At 37.0% G+C, this 19,496-nt stretch overlaps 4 protein-coding genes across 4 annotated transcripts; 1 reads left to right on the top strand and 3 right to left on the bottom strand.

Moving 5' to 3' along the window:
• Positions 1–1,118: 1,118 nt before the first annotated feature.
• Positions 1,119–3,816, bottom strand: LOC133726464 (uncharacterized). The gene is made up of 10 exons (XM_062154009.1): positions 3,611–3,816; positions 3,422–3,516; positions 3,250–3,336; positions 2,961–3,065; positions 2,743–2,847; positions 2,338–2,476; positions 2,096–2,208; positions 1,959–2,015; positions 1,411–1,686; positions 1,119–1,298 (listed from the first exon to the last, which is right to left on the bottom strand). Exons 1-9 carry the CDS (start codon positions 3,762–3,764, stop codon positions 1,576–1,578), a joined length of 966 nt encoding a protein of 321 aa, XP_062009993.1. The 5' UTR covers positions 3,765–3,816; the 3' UTR covers positions 1,119–1,298; positions 1,411–1,575.
• Positions 3,817–5,375: 1,559 nt separating this feature from the next.
• LOC133726463 (uncharacterized) lies at positions 5,376–8,598 on the top strand. The gene is made up of 9 exons (XM_062154008.1): positions 5,376–5,699; positions 5,809–5,892; positions 5,981–6,223; positions 6,325–6,460; positions 6,563–6,725; positions 7,362–7,490; positions 7,609–7,812; positions 7,929–8,051; positions 8,144–8,598. The coding sequence occupies exons 1-9, from the start codon at positions 5,564–5,566 to the stop codon at positions 8,234–8,236; spliced, it is 1,311 nt and encodes a 436-aa protein (XP_062009992.1). The 5' UTR covers positions 5,376–5,563; the 3' UTR covers positions 8,237–8,598.
• A 4,752-nt stretch (positions 8,599–13,350) lies between these two features.
• Positions 13,351–15,745, bottom strand: LOC133726460 (transcription factor MYB35). The gene is made up of 3 exons (XM_062154006.1): positions 15,046–15,745; positions 14,819–14,948; positions 13,351–14,232 (listed from the first exon to the last, which is right to left on the bottom strand). The coding sequence occupies exons 1-3, from the start codon at positions 15,176–15,178 to the stop codon at positions 13,389–13,391; spliced, it is 1,107 nt and encodes a 368-aa protein (XP_062009990.1). The 5' UTR covers positions 15,179–15,745; the 3' UTR covers positions 13,351–13,388.
• A 94-nt stretch (positions 15,746–15,839) lies between these two features.
• Positions 15,840–18,843, bottom strand: LOC133726461 (probable prolyl 4-hydroxylase 7). The gene is made up of 8 exons (XM_062154007.1): positions 18,552–18,843; positions 18,384–18,470; positions 18,230–18,287; positions 18,001–18,105; positions 17,305–17,362; positions 17,031–17,206; positions 16,876–16,936; positions 15,840–16,432 (listed from the first exon to the last, which is right to left on the bottom strand). Exons 1-8 carry the CDS (start codon positions 18,656–18,658, stop codon positions 16,125–16,127), a joined length of 960 nt encoding a protein of 319 aa, XP_062009991.1. The 5' UTR covers positions 18,659–18,843; the 3' UTR covers positions 15,840–16,124.
• Between the last annotated feature and the right edge of the window lie 653 nt (positions 18,844–19,496).

Below are 19,496 nucleotides of genomic sequence, written 5' to 3'. Positions count from 1 at the left end.
CAATTTACCCTAGGGGTCCCAACTTCCACTAAGCTCAATTAGTAACTAAAAGGTCCAAACAGGGAAGGGAGAGACAAAACGATCCAAACATTAGCTATAAAAGAGCATACTTGATGAAATGCATGTGGTTCCTGATATAAAGAAACAATGCAAATGCAATTCAAAATACATCATAACCCAATACCTAGAACTTCAAACATATAATCTCCAATCCCAAACACAAAAGAACTGAAATTATCCATCCAGAAAGTAAAAGAAGGAAAACAACTCTGAAATTGACTCAAATTGGTGACTGCTTTGGTTGTCCCAGATTCTTCAACTCGGGTCTGTATATATGTGGTCATGCAAGCAGAATAGCAGATAATGTTAATACTTTTGCGCTCTGCAATATATGTGTGTGTGTGTGTCAGTGTGCGAAATTAAGTTTACATCTACATACAATTATTAAGTCACAATGAATAACAATACATCAAGCCCTGGTCGCAAAACAAAGGCTTGTACCAAGGTCAAAGCTAATTTCTCTCCAAAATAAGCTTACTTTACCTAAGGTTATGTCTTGGTTTAATGCATTGCTGATTCTAATCTCCTACTAGTCTTTCCCTGCTCCATATGCAACTTCTTTATGGTTTCAGAGAAACAGAAAGCACACTTCTGTCAACAAAACTCAATATATTGATTAAGCAGGCCCACCATCCTCCAATTGATCAAAATACATATCTCTTTATGAAATTTGTACTTTTGGATATTGTCACCTCTATTAGGTGAACATACATTGTGCTTTTAAGAGGTCCAGTGTTAATTCTGTGCTACAACAACCAACATGATTTTAGGTCAAAAGTGTTTGCTTTAACTCAGCTGTTAAGAGCATAATTGACCAGTTAGTGGGCTCAATCAGTTTGATGCTAAATGCTAGACTACCTCCACTCCAACCTTAAATGAAGTAAGACCAATCCTACACGAATAGGTTCCATAACAACATGATAACAGCAATAGTTCAAAAGAAAAAAAGTTTATCAGCTTTCAATGGTAAGTTGGTGATTATTCACGAATTTAGCAACCCTAATATTGAGAGATCATTACTAAAAATTTAGTGAGAAGATAAATGCATAGAAATTCCATCAGCAAAAATTAACTCTCAACCAATATATTAATATATGTACACAAAATCAGTTTTAGATACCTTACATTTTGACAAAACTCAGCTTTAAGTCTATAACATTAAAAAGTTTGACTTCTCTTCTAACAATTGTTGATCAGCTACAAAACTCTAATGTACTAGCGAAGCCTCCGAAGGCTACCTGAAATACAGAACTCCACAATCAGGGAGATGTAACGATATGCATATAATTATGCATGCTTATGAGATCCTGTGACACACAAGTGAATATATACAGGGAAACAGCAATTTACCATGCAGTAGAGCTGCTGCGAGCCTCCAACAAGACTCAAAGTTAATGGGGGAAAATATTTCATTCTCTCAACATGGCATTAGAGAATGTGTCATTGCCCCCTCTGCAAAGTTATCTTAATTCCAGATTTCAGTTTCCTTCCTATTTCAAGACTTGTGTCCAACTTCTACAGTTCTACTGCTACTCCCCGTAGTGACTTTTCTAACTTCTTCTTCTTCTGGGCCCACTTAGGTCCATAAATAGCCAAGTGTGTCCTGCCAAACCGCCGATCGGTTATCTGCAGTTTCATAATAGATTATTAGCAATTAAAATCCCAGAAACACATGGCTTCCATACTACTCCAACATACATAACAAGAGTATCCTGGCAGAATAAAGCCAACAACTTTTTGAATAGCATCTAGATCAACTCCATTGAGGCGAACAAGCAAAGAAAAATTATAGTAGAAGCATAGTTGAATATAATTAATGGATATGTATGGAGCCACTTTGATATGACGAAATTTTGTAATGCTTTATTCATAGACAAACTGCAGATAGTTTGCAATACCTTCAGAAGACATCCACATGAATCAAGCATGTCGGTCCTTGTTGCATACTCAACCACCTAGACCATGACATTGAGGGGATTAAGGAAGAAGAAGCAAAAACATAAGCACATAGAAGAAATAAATAACCATGACTTACTATAAAGGTATTTTCTCCAACTAATGCCGAGTTTGATATTTGATCCATCAGTACTGCATAGTCAACTTGTGTATACGGAGGGGTAACACTAATGTAATCAAAAGGTTCTTTACCTACAGGCATTTGAATTGCAATTTGTAATGAATGGATTCAAAAAGGAAACTGGACGTAGTTACCTAACTTCTCTGCAATATATAAAACCATGACATTTGTTTGGAGAAAGAGAGACTAGCAGCACATACCAGCAAGTTTCTCTGCACGTTCTATGAACTTTTCAACACGCACAGCATGTATAACTGAAACATCAAGAAATCCAGTCCATTCCAAGTTTGGACGTAGAACCTCCGAAACCACCCACGGATCCATCTCAACAAAATGCACCTGGAATTTCACATATGTAAGTTTCCTAACCAAACCACACAAGAGATGTGACATAGTAGTGAATATAACAAAAGCAAGAGGGGAAATGCTATGAATATGAAATTCCAACAGAAACGCTAGGTTCCAACCTAACCTTCACCTAAAATCAGATGACCACTTCAGACTGTATGTTCAGCAATGAGGAAGAGCTCAGAGAATTGGACAAGTAATTATGCTAAAAATATAAGAGTAGAAGCAAGAGACGGGATATAGTTTTTCAACGATACCTCAGAACATCCTCGGCTAATAGCTTCAATTCCAACAGATCCAGTACCACTGTACAAGTCTAACCAACGGCCAGGCCTTAAAGATGCAGGACAGCCACCTGCAGCCTAAGAAGATTTGTAGCACGAACATTAGACACGTTGTATATTATAATGTGATAATCTACAAGTGTCTGCAAACAATGTGGACGACCCTCTTTACATAAACACACAAGAATCACCTGCAGGATATCAAAGGCTGCACCTTTCACGACCTCCATCATTGGTCGTACATCCATACCCTTTGGAGACAGCAACTTCATTCTACGAGCCTTTCCTCCAAGCACCTACATGGGCCGGCACATTTTAGACTCATGAAATCCTACCATAATCACTACCATTGCATTCCGAATTGCGAAATATATTAATGTAAACACCACTCTCTACATAATGAACTAAATTCATCAGGCCTAAATACACTGCATTCTTATCTCATCAATAAAAATCATCAAAAAGCCACATAATTTGTACCTGAAGCAACTTATGTGTAGTTCTCTTGGGCTTAGGCTCAGCCTGTGAGGCCTCCTGTAGCTCAGTACTGCTCTTCTTCTTCTTTCCCTACCATTCCAATTCTCCAGATATCAAAACAAACACCACCAAGAATAGTCAAACGAGAGAGAGAGAGAGAGAGAGAGAAATGAACCTTCCGAGTCGGCTCAGTCAAGGCGACGTCGGGGTCGAAGCCGTACTGCTCCATCAACTGTCGCTTGGCCTCGTTCCAAGCTCGATCGCCGGACTCTGCAAAACCATCAAATTACTTCAATTTTGGAAGAAATGAACGAAATTTGAAGCGTATTTTTGAGTTTCTGAATCGGAGTGATGAGATTGTTACTTGAGGAAAGGACGATGAGAGGTGAAGGCCGGCGATTGGTGCATGGTCTGGAGATGAAATTGAAGCGAGGAAGAGAGGTTGAAGATGAGCCGAGGAAGTCCGTGGTTACGTTCACAGTGAACGGAGATAGAGTTGTAGACGATGAAAGCGCCATTGCTACTTGCCTGAGCTCCACCTCAAGCTCTCCGCAAGTAGCCAAGTAAATAAAGGAGGAAAATCTTCACCAATGGGCTATTTAATTTTGCTATTTACTATACTACCACTAAGTTATTAAAAATTATTTAAAATTAATATAAGGTCTAAGGATTTTATTGTATTTTCACACCCACTTTGACTAACAAAGCCTCTTCTCTTAATAATAGTATAGATAAGGATCTTACATATGGGTTTACAAATATTTAAGTCACTCAATCCATTACTAATTGGTTTTAGATGTAAAACCCAAATTATTTTATTAAAAACTCTTACCTCCACGATATTAGTTATTCTGAAAATCTAATAGAGCATAGTTCACCGACTTCAACATTACTTTACACTCATAATAAATCAATTCAAAATTGAGGACATTAATTAAATCAATTCAAAATTGAGGACATTATTATACTATACATGAAAGATGAGTTTACTATTCACAACTGTTTATGTAACAGTAAACTGATGATTTTACCCCTGGTCTTCTACCATAATTTTGCATCTGCCATAGACATATGAAAAGACGTTTTTACCCTTTCATTGTTTCTTAATTGCAGGCTACCATCTTTTGGTAGTTTTGTTATTCGGTGTCTGGGTTTTTTTTTTTTTTGAGAAATATGAATTGCATTAATAAGCAATCTAGATAGTGACATCAGAAATAAGTACACGGGAGAGCCATTGTGGTCCCTCCTCAACCCAAACTTGAAATGAAGGAAACAAAAGCGCATTTTTTGCTAAAGTATGCGCTGCCTGATTACATTTCCTAAGGCTATATGTATATATAACTGAAGAGAAAAAGCGGAAAAGATTCGGTGTCTGGGTTTTGAATTGATTTGGACTTTGTTTGATATGCACACAGCCATGATCTCCAGTCTATAGCCTCCCTTTATTTGATCCTTCTAATTTCTTTACAAGAACAAAACCCGTGGCAAAGCACGGGCCAATTTTCTAGTTAATAACTAATTAAGCTCGATGAACTTTATTAGTCATTTAGACTCGACATAGATTAAGCTAAATGTTACTGAACTTTAAGGAAGCCTCTGATGAACCGTGTGATATCGATAAAAAAAAAATGTTCTCAAACTTTGCTGAACTCACTTAAAAATGTAGATTGAGTAATTAACTCCTATATTTAATTCGATTCACGTGGTTTACTAGCATTTTACACTTTTTTTTTTTTTTTTTTTTTTTTTTTTGTGGTTTGAATGGACATTTTAAACATTTTACTTTTCAATAATTCTTAATAGTAAATATTCAACTCAACATTAGGCTGTAAGTCAATTATGACATAATTCAGGTCGACATAGATGGCCAGAATTCGAAAACGTTACTCGTGTCAATACGACTCATTTACACCCCTACCAAATCACAAAGAAACACGTACCAGACTACGATATTGAAATCCGAGGCCTATTAAACCTCTACGTCACTGTCCGTAGTGGTCACCAACCCAAGAACACTTGGCATCACGTTCCACTCGCCACGCGTCACTCTCACAACCCTCCATCCGTTACTTTGGGGACAGACCGCGTTTAATTTACTGCGTCGTATAATTGACTTTCCAAAAAGGGTGAAGCTAGCGCACACTAAATTTGCCCCAGTTCCGGAATCCCATTATCATCGAATCAAATCTCAATAATAAATTCTCTCTCCACTAATCACAGAGAGAGAGAGAGAGAAGACAGAATCAAAATCAGAGCCAAAGTTTCAGTCTTTGAGACTCTCTCTGCGATCGAGAAAGTCGGTTACTATTTTCCGGCAATGGGAGCTTGCGCTTCAAGGCCCAAGGGGTGGGCTTTGAGATTGTCAAAGAAGAAGAAGAATGGCCGCCAAAGACGAACCGTTCGGAGGCGTGTTTCCTCCTCCAGCCGATCTAACTTCAACCCACAACTCCAAGGTAGTTTAATTTAGGAATTTCTGGGTTGAATTTTCTGATGATGGTTGATTTAAAAGGGTTTGGATTGTTTGATTGATTCAGTAGTGGTTGGTTGGTTGGTTGGTAACAGGAAGTATGGACGGGGCTTGGTTTGATTGTACTTCAGTGATGGATTCGGAGCGAGGAGACGACGAGTTCTACAGTGTCCCTGATGGTAATGTATTTTTTTTTTTCTTTATCTGTTTTTAAGGTGGTGGAATTGGGGTTTGAATTTGAATTTGAAGTGGGATTTGGTGTGACAGATGTGGTGTCTTTGAATGGGTCGGAGAGTGCGATACAGAGAACGAGGGAAGGCGGTGCCGGTGGGGAAGAGAGTGATAGAATGCAAGGGTTGGTGGTTGTTCAGAATGCTTGCCTGCCTTGTCTACCTTCAACTATCCCCTTGTCAGTTGATAACAAACTGAGTTTTAGGAAGAGATTGGGGCCTTCTAGGCTTTCGTTTAAGTGGAGGGAAGGGCATGCTGCTCCGGCTGATCCCACATTAGGTGAGTCTTGTTGTACTTTACTTGCCTATTGTGAATTTATGATGCGATTTTGTAAAGTGGAATGGCGTGTAGCTGATATTGATCTTTTATGTTTGTTTTAGTTTCGCCCAGGGCGGTTGTTAAAAGACCAATAGCAGGTTCGACAATTCCATACTGCCCGATGGGCAAGAGAATGCCGGATTGTTGGTCACCTCTTGAGCCAAACTCTTTCAAAGTCCGGGGGAAGAATTATCTTAGGTGAGAGTGAGAGTGAGAGTAAGAGCATAGTGTTTCAATAGGGTTAATTGTGTACTGTATTTTGAATAATCATTGTTGATCAACTCTTGATTTGCTTAATAGGGACAAAAAGAAAGAGTTAGCTCCAGATTGCGCTGCGTATTATCCTTTTGGGGTTGATATTTTCTTATCTCAGAGGAAGATTGATCATATTGCTCGCTTTGTCGAACTTCCTGTTGTGAATGTAGATGGAGATGTCCCTTCTATTCTTGTTGTAAATGTTCAGGTGCCTACTCCTTAACCCTTCTTTTCCCCCAAAAGCTTCTACCCCTTATATTGTTTCTCTATTTTAGTTTTTTTCATCTTGTCTGAAGTTGAAAGATGCTGCAAACTATGACGATTGTTGTTTGTTCTGGTAATCTGATTATATCGTCTCACCATAGTCTCTGTGCAGCATTCAAAATGTATGATCATAATGTTCATAGCCTTCTGTACTCCTCTGTTCCCAAGCTTTCTATCTCTTATATTGTTCCCTATTTTTATATTTTGTTTTTTATTTTGTCTGGAAGTGAAAAATGCTGCAGACTATGATGAGTACTGTTTGTTTTGATAATCTGACTATATCGTCTAATCATAGTCTCTGTGCAGCATTTGAAATGTATGATCATAATGTTCACAGTCTCCTGCACCCTTCTTTTCCCAAGCTTTCTACCTCTTATATTGTTTCCCTATTTTTTTTATTTTTTTTTCGCTTTTACTGGAAGTAGAAAGATGCTGCACTATGACGAGTATTGTTTGTTCTGTACATTTAGTTGATCATGCTTAGAGAGTCGATATCCTCATAACTTTCCTGTCCTCTAGGAAATCATTTTTGTTCTAAATAATTTTACTGATATTCTATGCGCTTGTTTGTGTACTGCAGATACCTTTGTACCCTATCTCTATGTTTCAGAGCGAACATGATGGAGAAGGAATGAATTTGGTTATGTATTTTAAGCTTTCTGAAAGTTACTCAAAAGACCTTCCATCTCATTTCCGCGAGAGTTTAACTGTAAGATCCGTGAATTATAAAAATATATGGTCTCTCATGTCACACTGGATCTTGTAACTAAGTTTTGTTGATTTAGTACATACAGTTGATTAACTATATATGCTTTTTTGTTTTGCAGAAATTCATCAATGATGAAGTGGAAAGAGTTAGAGGATTCCCTGTTGATACAATTGCACCCTTCAGGGAAAGATTGAAAATATTGGGCCGAATTGTAAATGTGGATGAACTCAGCAAACTGAATTTAAACGCAGCTGAGAGGAGGCTAATGAATGCATGCAACGAAAAACCTGTCCTTTCACGCCCTCAACATGAATTTTACTTGGTCAGTTTTTTGTTAAAGATATTTCAGCATGCCATTCAGTGAAATATTTCGTAATCAGGCTAAAAGCTTATAATCTTACTAAGTTTATCTTATTTACCCCTTCATCACTATTTCAGGGAGAAAACTACTTTGAGATTGATTTGGATTTGCACAGATTCAGCTATGTGTCTAGAAAGGGTATTGAATCATTTCATGAGAGAATGAAGCTATCCATACTGGATTTTGGTCTGACAATTCAGGTAAACAATATATATCTTCAGGATTCTGAGCTGGGTCAGTTTACCTCCTACTTAAGATCCACGCCCTAATATGTGTTGTACATTGTTAATAGGGGAATAAGGCAGAAGAATTGCCCGAGCATATTTTATGCTGCGTACGGTTGGATGAACTTGACTACCATAATCGATACAACCTGGGAACTTGAGTAAAAAACCCTCTGCAATCCCAACAAGTGCTTGAATACTCACGAACAAGGCAGAAGTATTGCCGGAGCATGTTTTATGCTGCGTACGGTGGATGAACACGACTACAATAATTAGTACCATCTGGGAACTTGAGTCAAGAACCGCCTGTAATCCCAAAAAGTGTTTGAATACTCAAGGTTTTCAGATCAGATAGAACATACAAACAAGTTAACTTCTACGATACCATAGGTTTCTTGTAGATCACACTTCACCCCCTGAAGTCTGCAGTACCTTTTGAGCATCTCTAATTTACTTGTATATATTTTTTACAATGTACAGTCTTGCCAAGAAGAGAAATAAAGGTGAGAAAATATTTTATTTATGCTCGACTGCTTGTGCTTTCTCTTTCAAGGTTGCAACTGCGGATTGAGTTAGCTTTCCATCTTAAAGTTTATATGTACATTGCATCGGTTAAACTGCCCAGAAGGGATGTTTACTGTATTGAGCTTCATGCGGTTGTTTGGATGCTACAAAGATTTTCATTGCTATCGGCAGGTAGCAACAGCATGCTTCCATAATTACGAAACTGACTAATATACTAGTAAGATTGGGGAAAAAGAAAGAAACGCTGAAATTCCATATTGTAGTTTAAAACAAAGGACTTTATTTAGACCTCAAAACATCGGCAGAAGAGGTTAGAAAAAGAACACCTTGAAGCTTTTTGTTCACGATGAGAAGGTGAAGATGAATTTGTTATGGAATGTGAATCAATTGACCTCCCTTGAAATTCTTCGTTACAATTTGGGTGGTTCATGTCAACACTTTGGTCGATGGCAAATGGCAGTTTAGTGGACTTTTTTCGGAGTGCTTTGCGCCGATCCTGGTCCCAAATGCGACCGGAAGAGCCTTGCCTTCTAAATGAAGTAGATGATCTCTGCAATGCAGTCATTGATCAATATTCTTTGTCCCAGCTTCTGTCCTTGTCTCTCATTCAGATATGTAAAAAGCCATAACGTACAAGTAACAGTTTCTTGTTTTAAGGTTATTTTGCTCTTTGAATTAGTGGTTGCAAAACTGTGCTGGAGAGAAAGGAGTTATTGTTAGTCCCATCTAGTTTTTTAAGTGGTTAATGAATGTTCTGGATACGATTACTAGTTTCTGCCTAAGCCCTAGATTGATTCAGGCATTTTGGATGTTGGATAATATTTATCCAATATAAGAGGCAATGATAGCTCATTGGGAGGTTCTATTCATATCTTCAATTTGCTATTTGGATCTCTTTTAATTTTTTGTAAATTTTTATTTCTTATTTTACCCCTTCTATAAATTAAAAAAAACTGCCTCTTTTATTTCTTATGTGGTTGGGTTGAGGTTCAAATTGAAGGCTTTGCCAAATCCATATTTATAATTTTATATAAGTTGAAACGATAATCGGAGAAAAACATGATATTGAATTGGGTTTAGTGAGCTCTATACTTCCTGGGTCTGAGAAAGCGAGAGGTACCAAAATTGGATTGCTTTGCACAAAGAATTGGTCTTTATTTTGGTTTTTTGATGCATCAATAATGTTTAATGAGGCAAAAATTGAACCTTTTTGGAGGGAGGTGCAGTTTTGATAATGATGTGATGATCTTTTTAAATTGGAATGAAATAGAGAATTTGTTACGTGCAAGAAGAAAATATGGAATATGAAAGCATGATTTGATGAATTCTTTGCTCATTTTGCTGCTCAAAAGGGAGGTTTGGTTTCCCGGATCCATGCCCAAAGACCAATTCTTGTTGTTTTTTAAGGTCTCATTGCGAGGAAGATCAAATAGATGGGTTTGTGATGAAATTTCCTATTCTCTTCTTCTTATTTCTTTAGTGGGTAAAATAGGAAATAAAATTTTACAAAAATTATAAGAGGTCTAAATAGCAAATCGGGAGGTCTAACTAGAACGCCCTAGCTCTTTTTTCATCATTTTTCTATTTAACAAAATAATTAGTAATTTTCTGGAGCCTTTTAATGAGGACTAGTTGAGGACTTTCTAATTAACGCTTTGGGAGACCCACTTTTCGATTACATTATGGAAAGTCAATCGTTGGATGTTTATGTATGCACGAGTAGATCATTTCTGAAAATTTTCTTCCAAATTGCTAATCGTTAATGTACAGAACTATATCAAATCATAGACGAACCAAATTTGTCAAACATTAACCGTTCATGTTCATAATTGATAAATCACGATTATGAATGCCTTAACTATTTTCAATTTGGTTGAAAATTTTCATAAATGATCTACACATGAATATCTAAACATCTAAAAGTTGATTTACGGAAATGTGATCGAAAAATGAGTCTCACAAAAAAGTCTTCAACTAGTCCTCATTAGAAGCTTTTCTAGTAACTTTTATGAGTTTATCTAAAAAGAAAGAAACTAATAAACCCTAAAGAGGCCTAAATCAAAATAAGAAATTAGTCCAAAATTTAAAAGAGGACAGACAGACTTGGGCAAGTCACATTTCCGATCAGTCCCAGGAGACCCAAAATTGACCGAGAGAACACCCACCATTGGATGCGATTCGATGCCGGACGTGATGCCAGAAGAACAAAGTCCGACTATGCTGCTTTCTAAGATGGTTTCCGAGTTAAAAGATTAAGGCACTTCAAGTTGAGCGTGACCCAATCACATTCTTCCATTTGAAATTAGAAACACAACTATCCCTTATTTAGTAGCAACAAATTTTCACCATCCACTCTTCATTCTCTTTGAAATTGAAATTTTTTGAAGTGTATCACCATGTTTGGAGGTGGTGGTCAATATCATACTCATTGATTTGGTGTTGTGCCTGATGTCGGCCAACAGCTGCCAACCAGGTAGACATTAGTGTATCACTGTTGTTCTAGCTAGCGCTGAGGATTTGGAGTTGTATTCATTAGTGATTGCTTATTAATTTGATTTGTGTAGCACTGGTCCTACTGATGATTCCGACGATGGCGATGACGGCATCTTCTTCGACCGGATTAAACAATTTCCGAAGACGATTGAGGACTTGGAGATGTTGGTGGAGAACGATAGAATCACAGATCTGATACCATATATGGAGGCAGCCATGCTTGAGGAGTTGGAAGATCTGCAAAATGCAGCTGTGTGACGACTGATTTGCTACTAGAGACAATGATTGGCCTCTGCATTTCATATGAACTTGCTTTCAGGATGAGTTGCCTTCGTTGGAGTGATCCGGACTATATGGAAATCATGATCGTCACGAAGCGTCTCGATCGTTGCAAGGAAGATCTCTAAAAGCTTCCCATGGAAGATCTTTAGCAGTTTGCAAAATTTAACATACATCTCGGAATTGCATGACTCTATACAAACTTTGAAGAAAAAAACTTTGAACTCTTAAGTTATTTACACTACCTAACATTGGTTTAATTGGATAAGTAAAAGTACTATTTGAATATTGCATTTCCTGATCTAGAAGGAACAATATAGTCTAACAAAAAAAATTACACTAAAACGTATAAGTCTAGATTTACAGGAAACGGTCAATTAGTGATCAATGAATGAGTGATGACTAAAATTACTTTTTACGACGTTATTGTTAATGTATCAACATGAAACGGTCAATTAGTGATCAATGAATGAGTGATGACTAAAATTACTTTTTACGACGTTATTGTTAATGTATCATAATAGATTGAATGTTAGTTGTTCACCTCCATCCAATGTGTTATTATGTAGATTTCATCGTGTCTTTTTGTTTTAGCTTTGCATAAAATTTACTGAGAGAATGCCGGTCATCATTGATGCCGGAAGAACAAAGTCCGACTCTGCTGCTGTTCTAAGATGGTTTCTAGGTTAAAAGATTGAGGGTCACTTCAAGTTGAGTGGCCCAAAATATTCTTTTTTTTTTCTTTTTCTTTTGTTTGGAGCATGACACTAAACAAATTTTGGTCAAGAAAAAAAAATTTTATACTACCTAACCTTGGTCTAATTGTGAATAATGGTGTTGGTACAGAAAAAGTTAGCTGCTGGAGTTTCTTCTGTAAACTGATGTCTTAGGGCATCAATTTAAGGGAGAGTGAAAGAGTTTGAATTATGTTGGTCTGTTATGTTTTATTTATGTTGGTTTGTTATCTTTTCATTTATGTTGGTCTGTTATGTTTTATTTATGTTGGTTTTATTTATGTTTAATTGTAGAAGTTCTATTTTGTAGGGAGTTGGTTTGTATTGACCAATTCTTTAGGAGAATCCCTTGAGTCTAGGAATTGTTAGTCATGGGATTAGTCGTTGCTTATTTCTGCTTAGTTTGTTTGCTTATTCTCTGCTTAGTTTGTTACTGTATTGGCTATTTAACCTATTATTCAGTCAATGAAAGTCGTACTTTGAATTCCACAATCTTCTTCTCTAGTATACTGGTTAGTCAAGTTCAGTTTTGACACTAATTTGATAAGTACAAGTACTATTTGAATATTGCATTTTCTTATCTAAAAGGGATGATATAGTCTAACAAAAAAATTTACATTGAAACGTATAAGTGTAGATTTACTCGAAACGGTCAAATAGTGATCAATAAATGAGTGATGACTAAAATTACTTTTACAACGTTGTTGTCAATGTATCATGATAGATTGAATGTTAGTTGTTCACCTCCATCCAATGTGTTATTATGTAGATTTCGTCGCGTCTTTTTGTTTTAGCTTTGCATAAAATTGGTCGAGTTGAAAAAAAAACGAGTAAACTTTGAATCACCCTACTCTCTACACAATTAGCATGTGAGAACTATTTTATGGAGTTGCTGGACCGATGATGATGCCTAACACTTTACAAATACCATAAACAACATCGATCAGTGCGTGAAAAAATATAAAAAATAATGAAAATTCTTTTATGCACTAACGGTGCAAATGACCAAACACTTAAAAGAAGATTTCAATCATTGATATTTATAATCAAATTTTTTTTAATAATTAAAAAGTGTATTTGATGTAATCCAATCATCTATTTATGTTAGTGCAAATGCACGTCGGTGCTCTAAGTCCTCCTCCAAAAATAATAAGAGACTTCATTTATATTCTTAATTAAATTGACATGGAAGATGATAGAATTCGACATGAAAATAAAGCTTGCTTATATATGTAGATAATCTGAAAGCAAAACTGCCAACTATGATGCCAAAGCATTATCATTAGTAATCAAAACATCCATCCAAAAGTTCAGGGAACAATGCTGCCCTCATCTCACTATCTTGACCTAAGATAGTATCCACAAATGAACTCAAGGAAGATGAAGAAGAAGAAGCTATGTGATCATTAGCCAAATTTTTGTTGTTGTTCAAGCTTGGACCTCCATTAATGACTGATGAAGATCCAACTTCAAAGGCCTGAGACTGAATTCCATTACCAACTGTCGGATTGGCTGGTGATGCCAGCAGTCCTTGAAATACTTCTTCTTGCTTGGGTTGATCTGCGGATGAAAAAGGGTCATGGAGAAGGAACTCACTCCAATTAAAAGGAGAAGAAGACGGTGTGACAACTTGTGCAGACGCGTGACATTGCGGGCTCAATAGATCAGTAGCAGGAGGAGAAGATGATGATGAGCAAGAGGAAGTTACTTCATTCAAAAAGTGTGGAGGCAATGAAACATTGTCGTCTTGATTCATTGCTCGAAACTGAGACAGAAAGCCGAAGGGAAGAGTACTAGTAGAAGAATAGTCTTGTGACTCCATAATGGGGTTCATCATCATCATCATATTGGTGTAAGCAAGTCCTGTGATCCCCGAAGATGGATCTGATTCAGGTACAAATGTGGTGCTCATGTTCAACTTGTTGTTGAAGGATGGCCCAAAATGGTTACCGATGTGGTTTGGAAGGCTAGTGATGTTTCCATAGTCAGACAGGATCTGGGAGATGGGTTTGTGGGTTACAGGGTCGATTCCTATCTTGGAAAGCTTCTTTTTCAGCTTGGTATTCCAGTAGTTCTTCACATCATTATCTGTTCTTCCTGGTAGTTGCTTTGCAATCAGAGACCACCTACACTACCATCATAAGAGGTATTTGGGATTGAGAGAGAGAGAGAGTCATTATATATGCATGCACTTCTAAGCTCTAACAGAATACAGGTGTTAAAACAGTTATAGTATGAGTAGTATTTGTTATGATCTTCTAGAACTACAGTGACATCAGCTCTTACACATCAAAAAATGTGGGAAGTTCATGAAATACACAAAATCATCATCATCAGCTCATCTTTAGATCTTTCCATTTTTCTTATTCTCTTAAATTTTTGTTAACCTTTAGTCGGTGGTAAATTTGCAAAAACAGCTCAAGATTGTACCCTTTAAAGAGATCTGTCATATGATCGATTTCTTTAGGTTCTTCAAAATATAACCACTTGAGAGTTTGTCAAGCATTTTTGAGGAGATTCTCGAGGGGTTGGAGCCCAACTTGAGAGAGTTCTAGCACTACTCAAGTGGTAATATTTCTGAAAATCGATAAAGATGGTTAAGTGTCGTTAAAGGTCTGAAATTTCGACTAGTTTCACAAATTTCCTTTGTCTTTGATCTACTCTAACTAGTTACAAAGTTGATTAAAAGGAGAAAAGTGATAGGTTAGTGACCTGCTTCCTATAGCCTTATGAAGGTTGATAATATGCTCTTCCTCTTCAGGAGTGAAGGTGTCATGCTTGAGGTCAGGCCTGAGGTAATTAGTCCACCTAAGCCTGCAGCTCTTCCCACATCTGTTCAATCCTGCAAATGTAAACACAGTAATTATCAATTCACAAACATGTACTTATGTTGTCAATAATATCAATTAAATGAACTAATCAAGAAATTAACTTTCAACCTGCTTTCTTAGGAACCACAGTCCAATTTCCGACTCCATGTTTGGATACGCAAGCAAGAAGTTTCGCATCCTCGGCTGCAGTCCAGAGTCCCCTCTTCACATTTGATTTATCACAGCAAGGTGGCCTTCCCATTTTGAGAGAGAATCTCAGAGGGGGAGAGAAAAGGAGAGGGATGTGAATTAAGGTGAATATTATCTATTATGTAATGGTGATGCAAGTTTGCCAGTGCATTTAAAATGAAGAAAGGGAAGGGTTTTGTTTAGCAAAGAGAAGAAGCAAGAAATGCATGCGCTATTTGGCTCCCAGTTAACCAGAATTGCATGAACATTTTCATCTCTTAGAAAACGGTTTAACATGACATCACAGAATTGCATATTCTATCCAGGCTCATATTGGGTGAATTGAGCACAGTAATATTAACTGATACCGGTAATTAAACAAAGGGTTTTTCTTTTTTCTTTTCAAAGAAAACTGGAAAAGATGCAAACTTTTATTGGCTCCCTGGAACCAGAATTGCATGACCGTGCTCGTCTCTTAGTAAATGGTTTAACATGACATCACCAAATCACGCATTCATTTCTTAGAAATATTAACTCACAAAAAGGGCTTAAGAGCAATGAAACTATTCTAAACTAAACCTCCCTGTACTACGACCGAGCTTATGTGGTTAAGCTCTTCCCCAGCCAATAGCTCAAGCCGAATTGAGGATTCAGAGACAGGATCACCCTGTCGCTGGCCCAAATTTTCAAAGGCGATGCCTCACAATTCAGATTTCATTACACGGTTGAGTATGGTTGAAAAGAGAAAGGAAAACATCATGATCGTTACCTCATATAAAAGTCATAACTCCATAAATTATAAATTATATAGTTAATGAAAAGAAGACAGGTCAAAACAGAACCAGTGGAGGGGGTTGGGAGGTAAAATGAGACCTACATGTTCCTTTTTGTAATAGTAAGCTGTGCAAGTACATTATGAATGTGCTAGTAAAGTTCATCTGGGGCAGAGCTCAATGTTATATACAACTAAATAACCATCACTCTCCGTATAGAAAGAACTAGGAAGGAACATCACTTCCCTAAGATGAACAGACCTTGCAACTCTTCCTACAAAACCCGGGAAGATCCTCTGAACCCACCATGTATACAGGATTCTTCTCACATTCACCGGCTTTAGCCCATGTAAAGCAGTTTGCATTCTCATCCTTGCACTCCCCGCTAGTTCCCTCCCTGATTGACTTTTCGAAGGATCTCACATGAATCCACTTGGTTGCGGACCATTTCTCACCCTCAATGACAGGGCAGCTCCCATGCAAACTGTTTGGATCGGTTGTGGCATTAGGAAGAAGACTGAAGAACAGCAAGGCATCACCCTTGAATGGTTTCACTGTCAGGAAGCAAAAAGGTACTTTTCAGAATCGAAAACAAAATTTATGGGAGATTATGTTCAACGTGTTATAACATAAAGTAATATATCAGTGAAAAAAAAAGGTTTCAACAGAATTAGGTTACAAAGTTGACTAGGGACCTCGCATCTCTGATTCAAACTGATTTGGGGTTAATACTTGATAGTGCTGGCTATATGAACAACAAATGATAGTGCTGGCTATATGAACTACAAATGCAGAAAAAAAGAGGGTAAAAGAAAAGGAAGAATTTCCACAACTCTCCTCCTCCCTCACTGTCTTACAGTCTTAGGGCATGCTATTAGATACTTTATCCATTAAAATACAAAAGGAGACATAGACTTTTTGGATCAGTTAAGAGGACTAAGCAATAGATTTCGTAAAAATCCAATAAGGAAAGATGGCAGTCATCAAAATGTAGTACCGGAATAGCCATTTTTAGCACAATCAGACAAGACCTCATCCTTGGCTTCAACCGTTTTCACCTGTTGGCACAACAAAAGAAAACCGTTGAAATTCTAACAGTAAGAGAGAGAACTAAAAAGGCGTGAAAATTCAGTGTAGCAAGTAATCATTCACCTGCGCATGAGGAAAGACTGTTTCCCCACCCTTTTCAACATTAGAGAGATACATCAATACAGTGGCAACACGGTGGCCACCCAATTCTTGATTAGCTTTGTCATGAAAATAATCGAAATGCGGCTCATACTTTTGACCATTTTCATAGTGCAGTATCTGCATTGCCTCCCCATTCTCTGATTAGAGAACAAAAAAAAAAAAAAAAAAAAAATAACATCAATATAGATAACATATGACAGTTTCTTATCTGTTCAAGAAATAAGTTAATATTTACCAACTGGAAGGAAGGTCCATGCAGCAATCTTGGACTCAATGTTGGAAACTACTTCATCCTTCAAGGAGAACAAATAGCACTAAGTAAGCATCACAAGTTCAAATATCCATTAAGTGCAGACAACATAGTAAGAGAACATGGATTGCATTTCCTGGGCATGAACCATATATGAGCTACAGAATATAATAGAATGTAGTTATCATGCAAAGCACATGATATGCATAATGAATTTGGAGCTAACCCAAAATTGGAAACTTTACTTCTTATAACAAGGTTTAAACAGTAAAGCTCTCTGCCAATTTCTCAAATCTACCTTCCTTTTTGTATAAACAACCAAAACATAAGTTGAGTTCAATCAGATCCTTACACATGCACTTGAAAGCATGCTTACCTAGTGTAACTTTTAGACGTTTTAGTTACAATTCCAGCACTTGGACAACAGAACAAAGAAAAAGACTAAAAAAAAAAGCTGTAAACTTCGCTGAATTAATAAGTTCAAAACTACCTACAAGAACTAGCATCAGTCGTAAGTACCATGACAGGCATCAGTCAATGTTCAAAATGTTAAGGCAAACGAAAACATTCAAATTATATAGCATCTCAAAGCAATGCACATGAACAATCAAACAAACACAACAAAAAGCACTAAATGAAGAAACAATCTTTATACAATGCCAAATCTTTAAATTCACTCACTTGAGCTTTCGAAAGGAACATTCCGGAGCTCGTCCGCACTTCACTCTTTATACTCTTACCAGACTCATTGTCAGCCACCATCGACACCTCTAGCTTATCTTTGGCCTAGTCCCCCAAAATTCACACAAATCAAAACTCAAACTTTAACCCACATTGTCAACCAAAGACACCTATTTTCTCTGCTAAATCACACGGATAAAAAAAAATACACAAAACTCGAACGAATTACCAGATTAATTAGATGATCACACTCCTCCTCAGAGAGAAAATTCTTATAAATAAAAGCCCTGCAGATCACGAAAACGATAAAGAACAAGGTCAATTGAGGACAAAGAATCAAAATTAAGGTATGAAAAATGCGAAATTGAGAAAGAAAAGAAAACCTGGGACTCCATGAGAGCTGAGAGACGCGAGACGGATCGAATGTAGCAGAAGAAGGACCTCTCTTCATTCTGATCAGGGATCCCACACTGCAAAAATGCACACAATACTCCATCAAATTATTAAATTCAAGATTAAAAAGAAAAAAAAAACATGAATTTAGATTATACGTTTGCTTCTTGGGGATCACGTCTGAGATTCGAGCTCTGGAATGGGAGACGTGAGGGAAGAAGAAGAAGAAACAGAGGGAGAGGGCGAGAAAGAAGCGAGCATCCATGAGGAAAATCTAGGGCTTTTGATTTGGGGAAGAACAGAATGGGAAAAAAGGAGGAGACTTTTATGGGGTTTTGGGGAAGAAATGTCAAAGGGAGTTAGAGACAAATGAATAGGGGTGCGCCCACTGTATCTTTGGCGCTGTTGGCTACTGGAAAAACAGGACCTTCCTTTTGTTTTTGTCTGGAATTTTCCATTCAGGACAGTAGGGTATAGAAAATTTGGCCCAGTATGAAACAACAAATGTATATACTTCTTTCAGAAGATAAATAAATCACATACCATATTTGTGTGATTTTTTTTTTCCAATCAAGGACAATTATATTCAAATTTTTCATGTTTTGAATCAAATAGTTGGGACCATTGATTTGATCTAGTGCTATAAATTTTTTATAAACTAAAGACTCCGAGTATGATTTTCTTAATCGTTTACTAGGTATTATGTTGAATTGTTTTTTTCTTTTCTTTTTTTTGATTCGATTGTGTTGAATTGTTGATAGTATCAAAAAAGGAAAACAAGAGAATTGACAAAGTATGAGTGGTAACAATATTTTGCTTGGTAGCCAATTTGCACCTCTTAGTTCCGTTCTTAAAAGTTTGTGTTCCCTAAAGCCATCAGATCACTAGTAGTTTAGTTTATATTTGATCGATTTGTAGGTTAATTTGTTCGCTATTTAAAAGAGTTATATCGAAAGATTAATGTTGCGAAGATCGGATCGAGAATCGAATTGTACTATCATGTGAGTTCTTAAATACGATGGATTTAAAGAAAACAAAAATTCAAAATTGGGACCTCAAAGTAATTTTGTCATGAAATATTCTGGCCAAAATATCTAACCTGC

This window comes from Rosa rugosa, chromosome 1 (genome assembly GCF_958449725.1).
Source record: "Rosa rugosa chromosome 1, drRosRugo1.1, whole genome shotgun sequence".
NCBI classification, from domain to species: Eukaryota; Viridiplantae; Streptophyta; class Magnoliopsida; order Rosales; family Rosaceae; genus Rosa; species Rosa rugosa.
The sequence above is the reverse complement of the archived record's forward strand: the minus strand, read 5'-3'. Positions and strand labels throughout refer to the sequence as shown.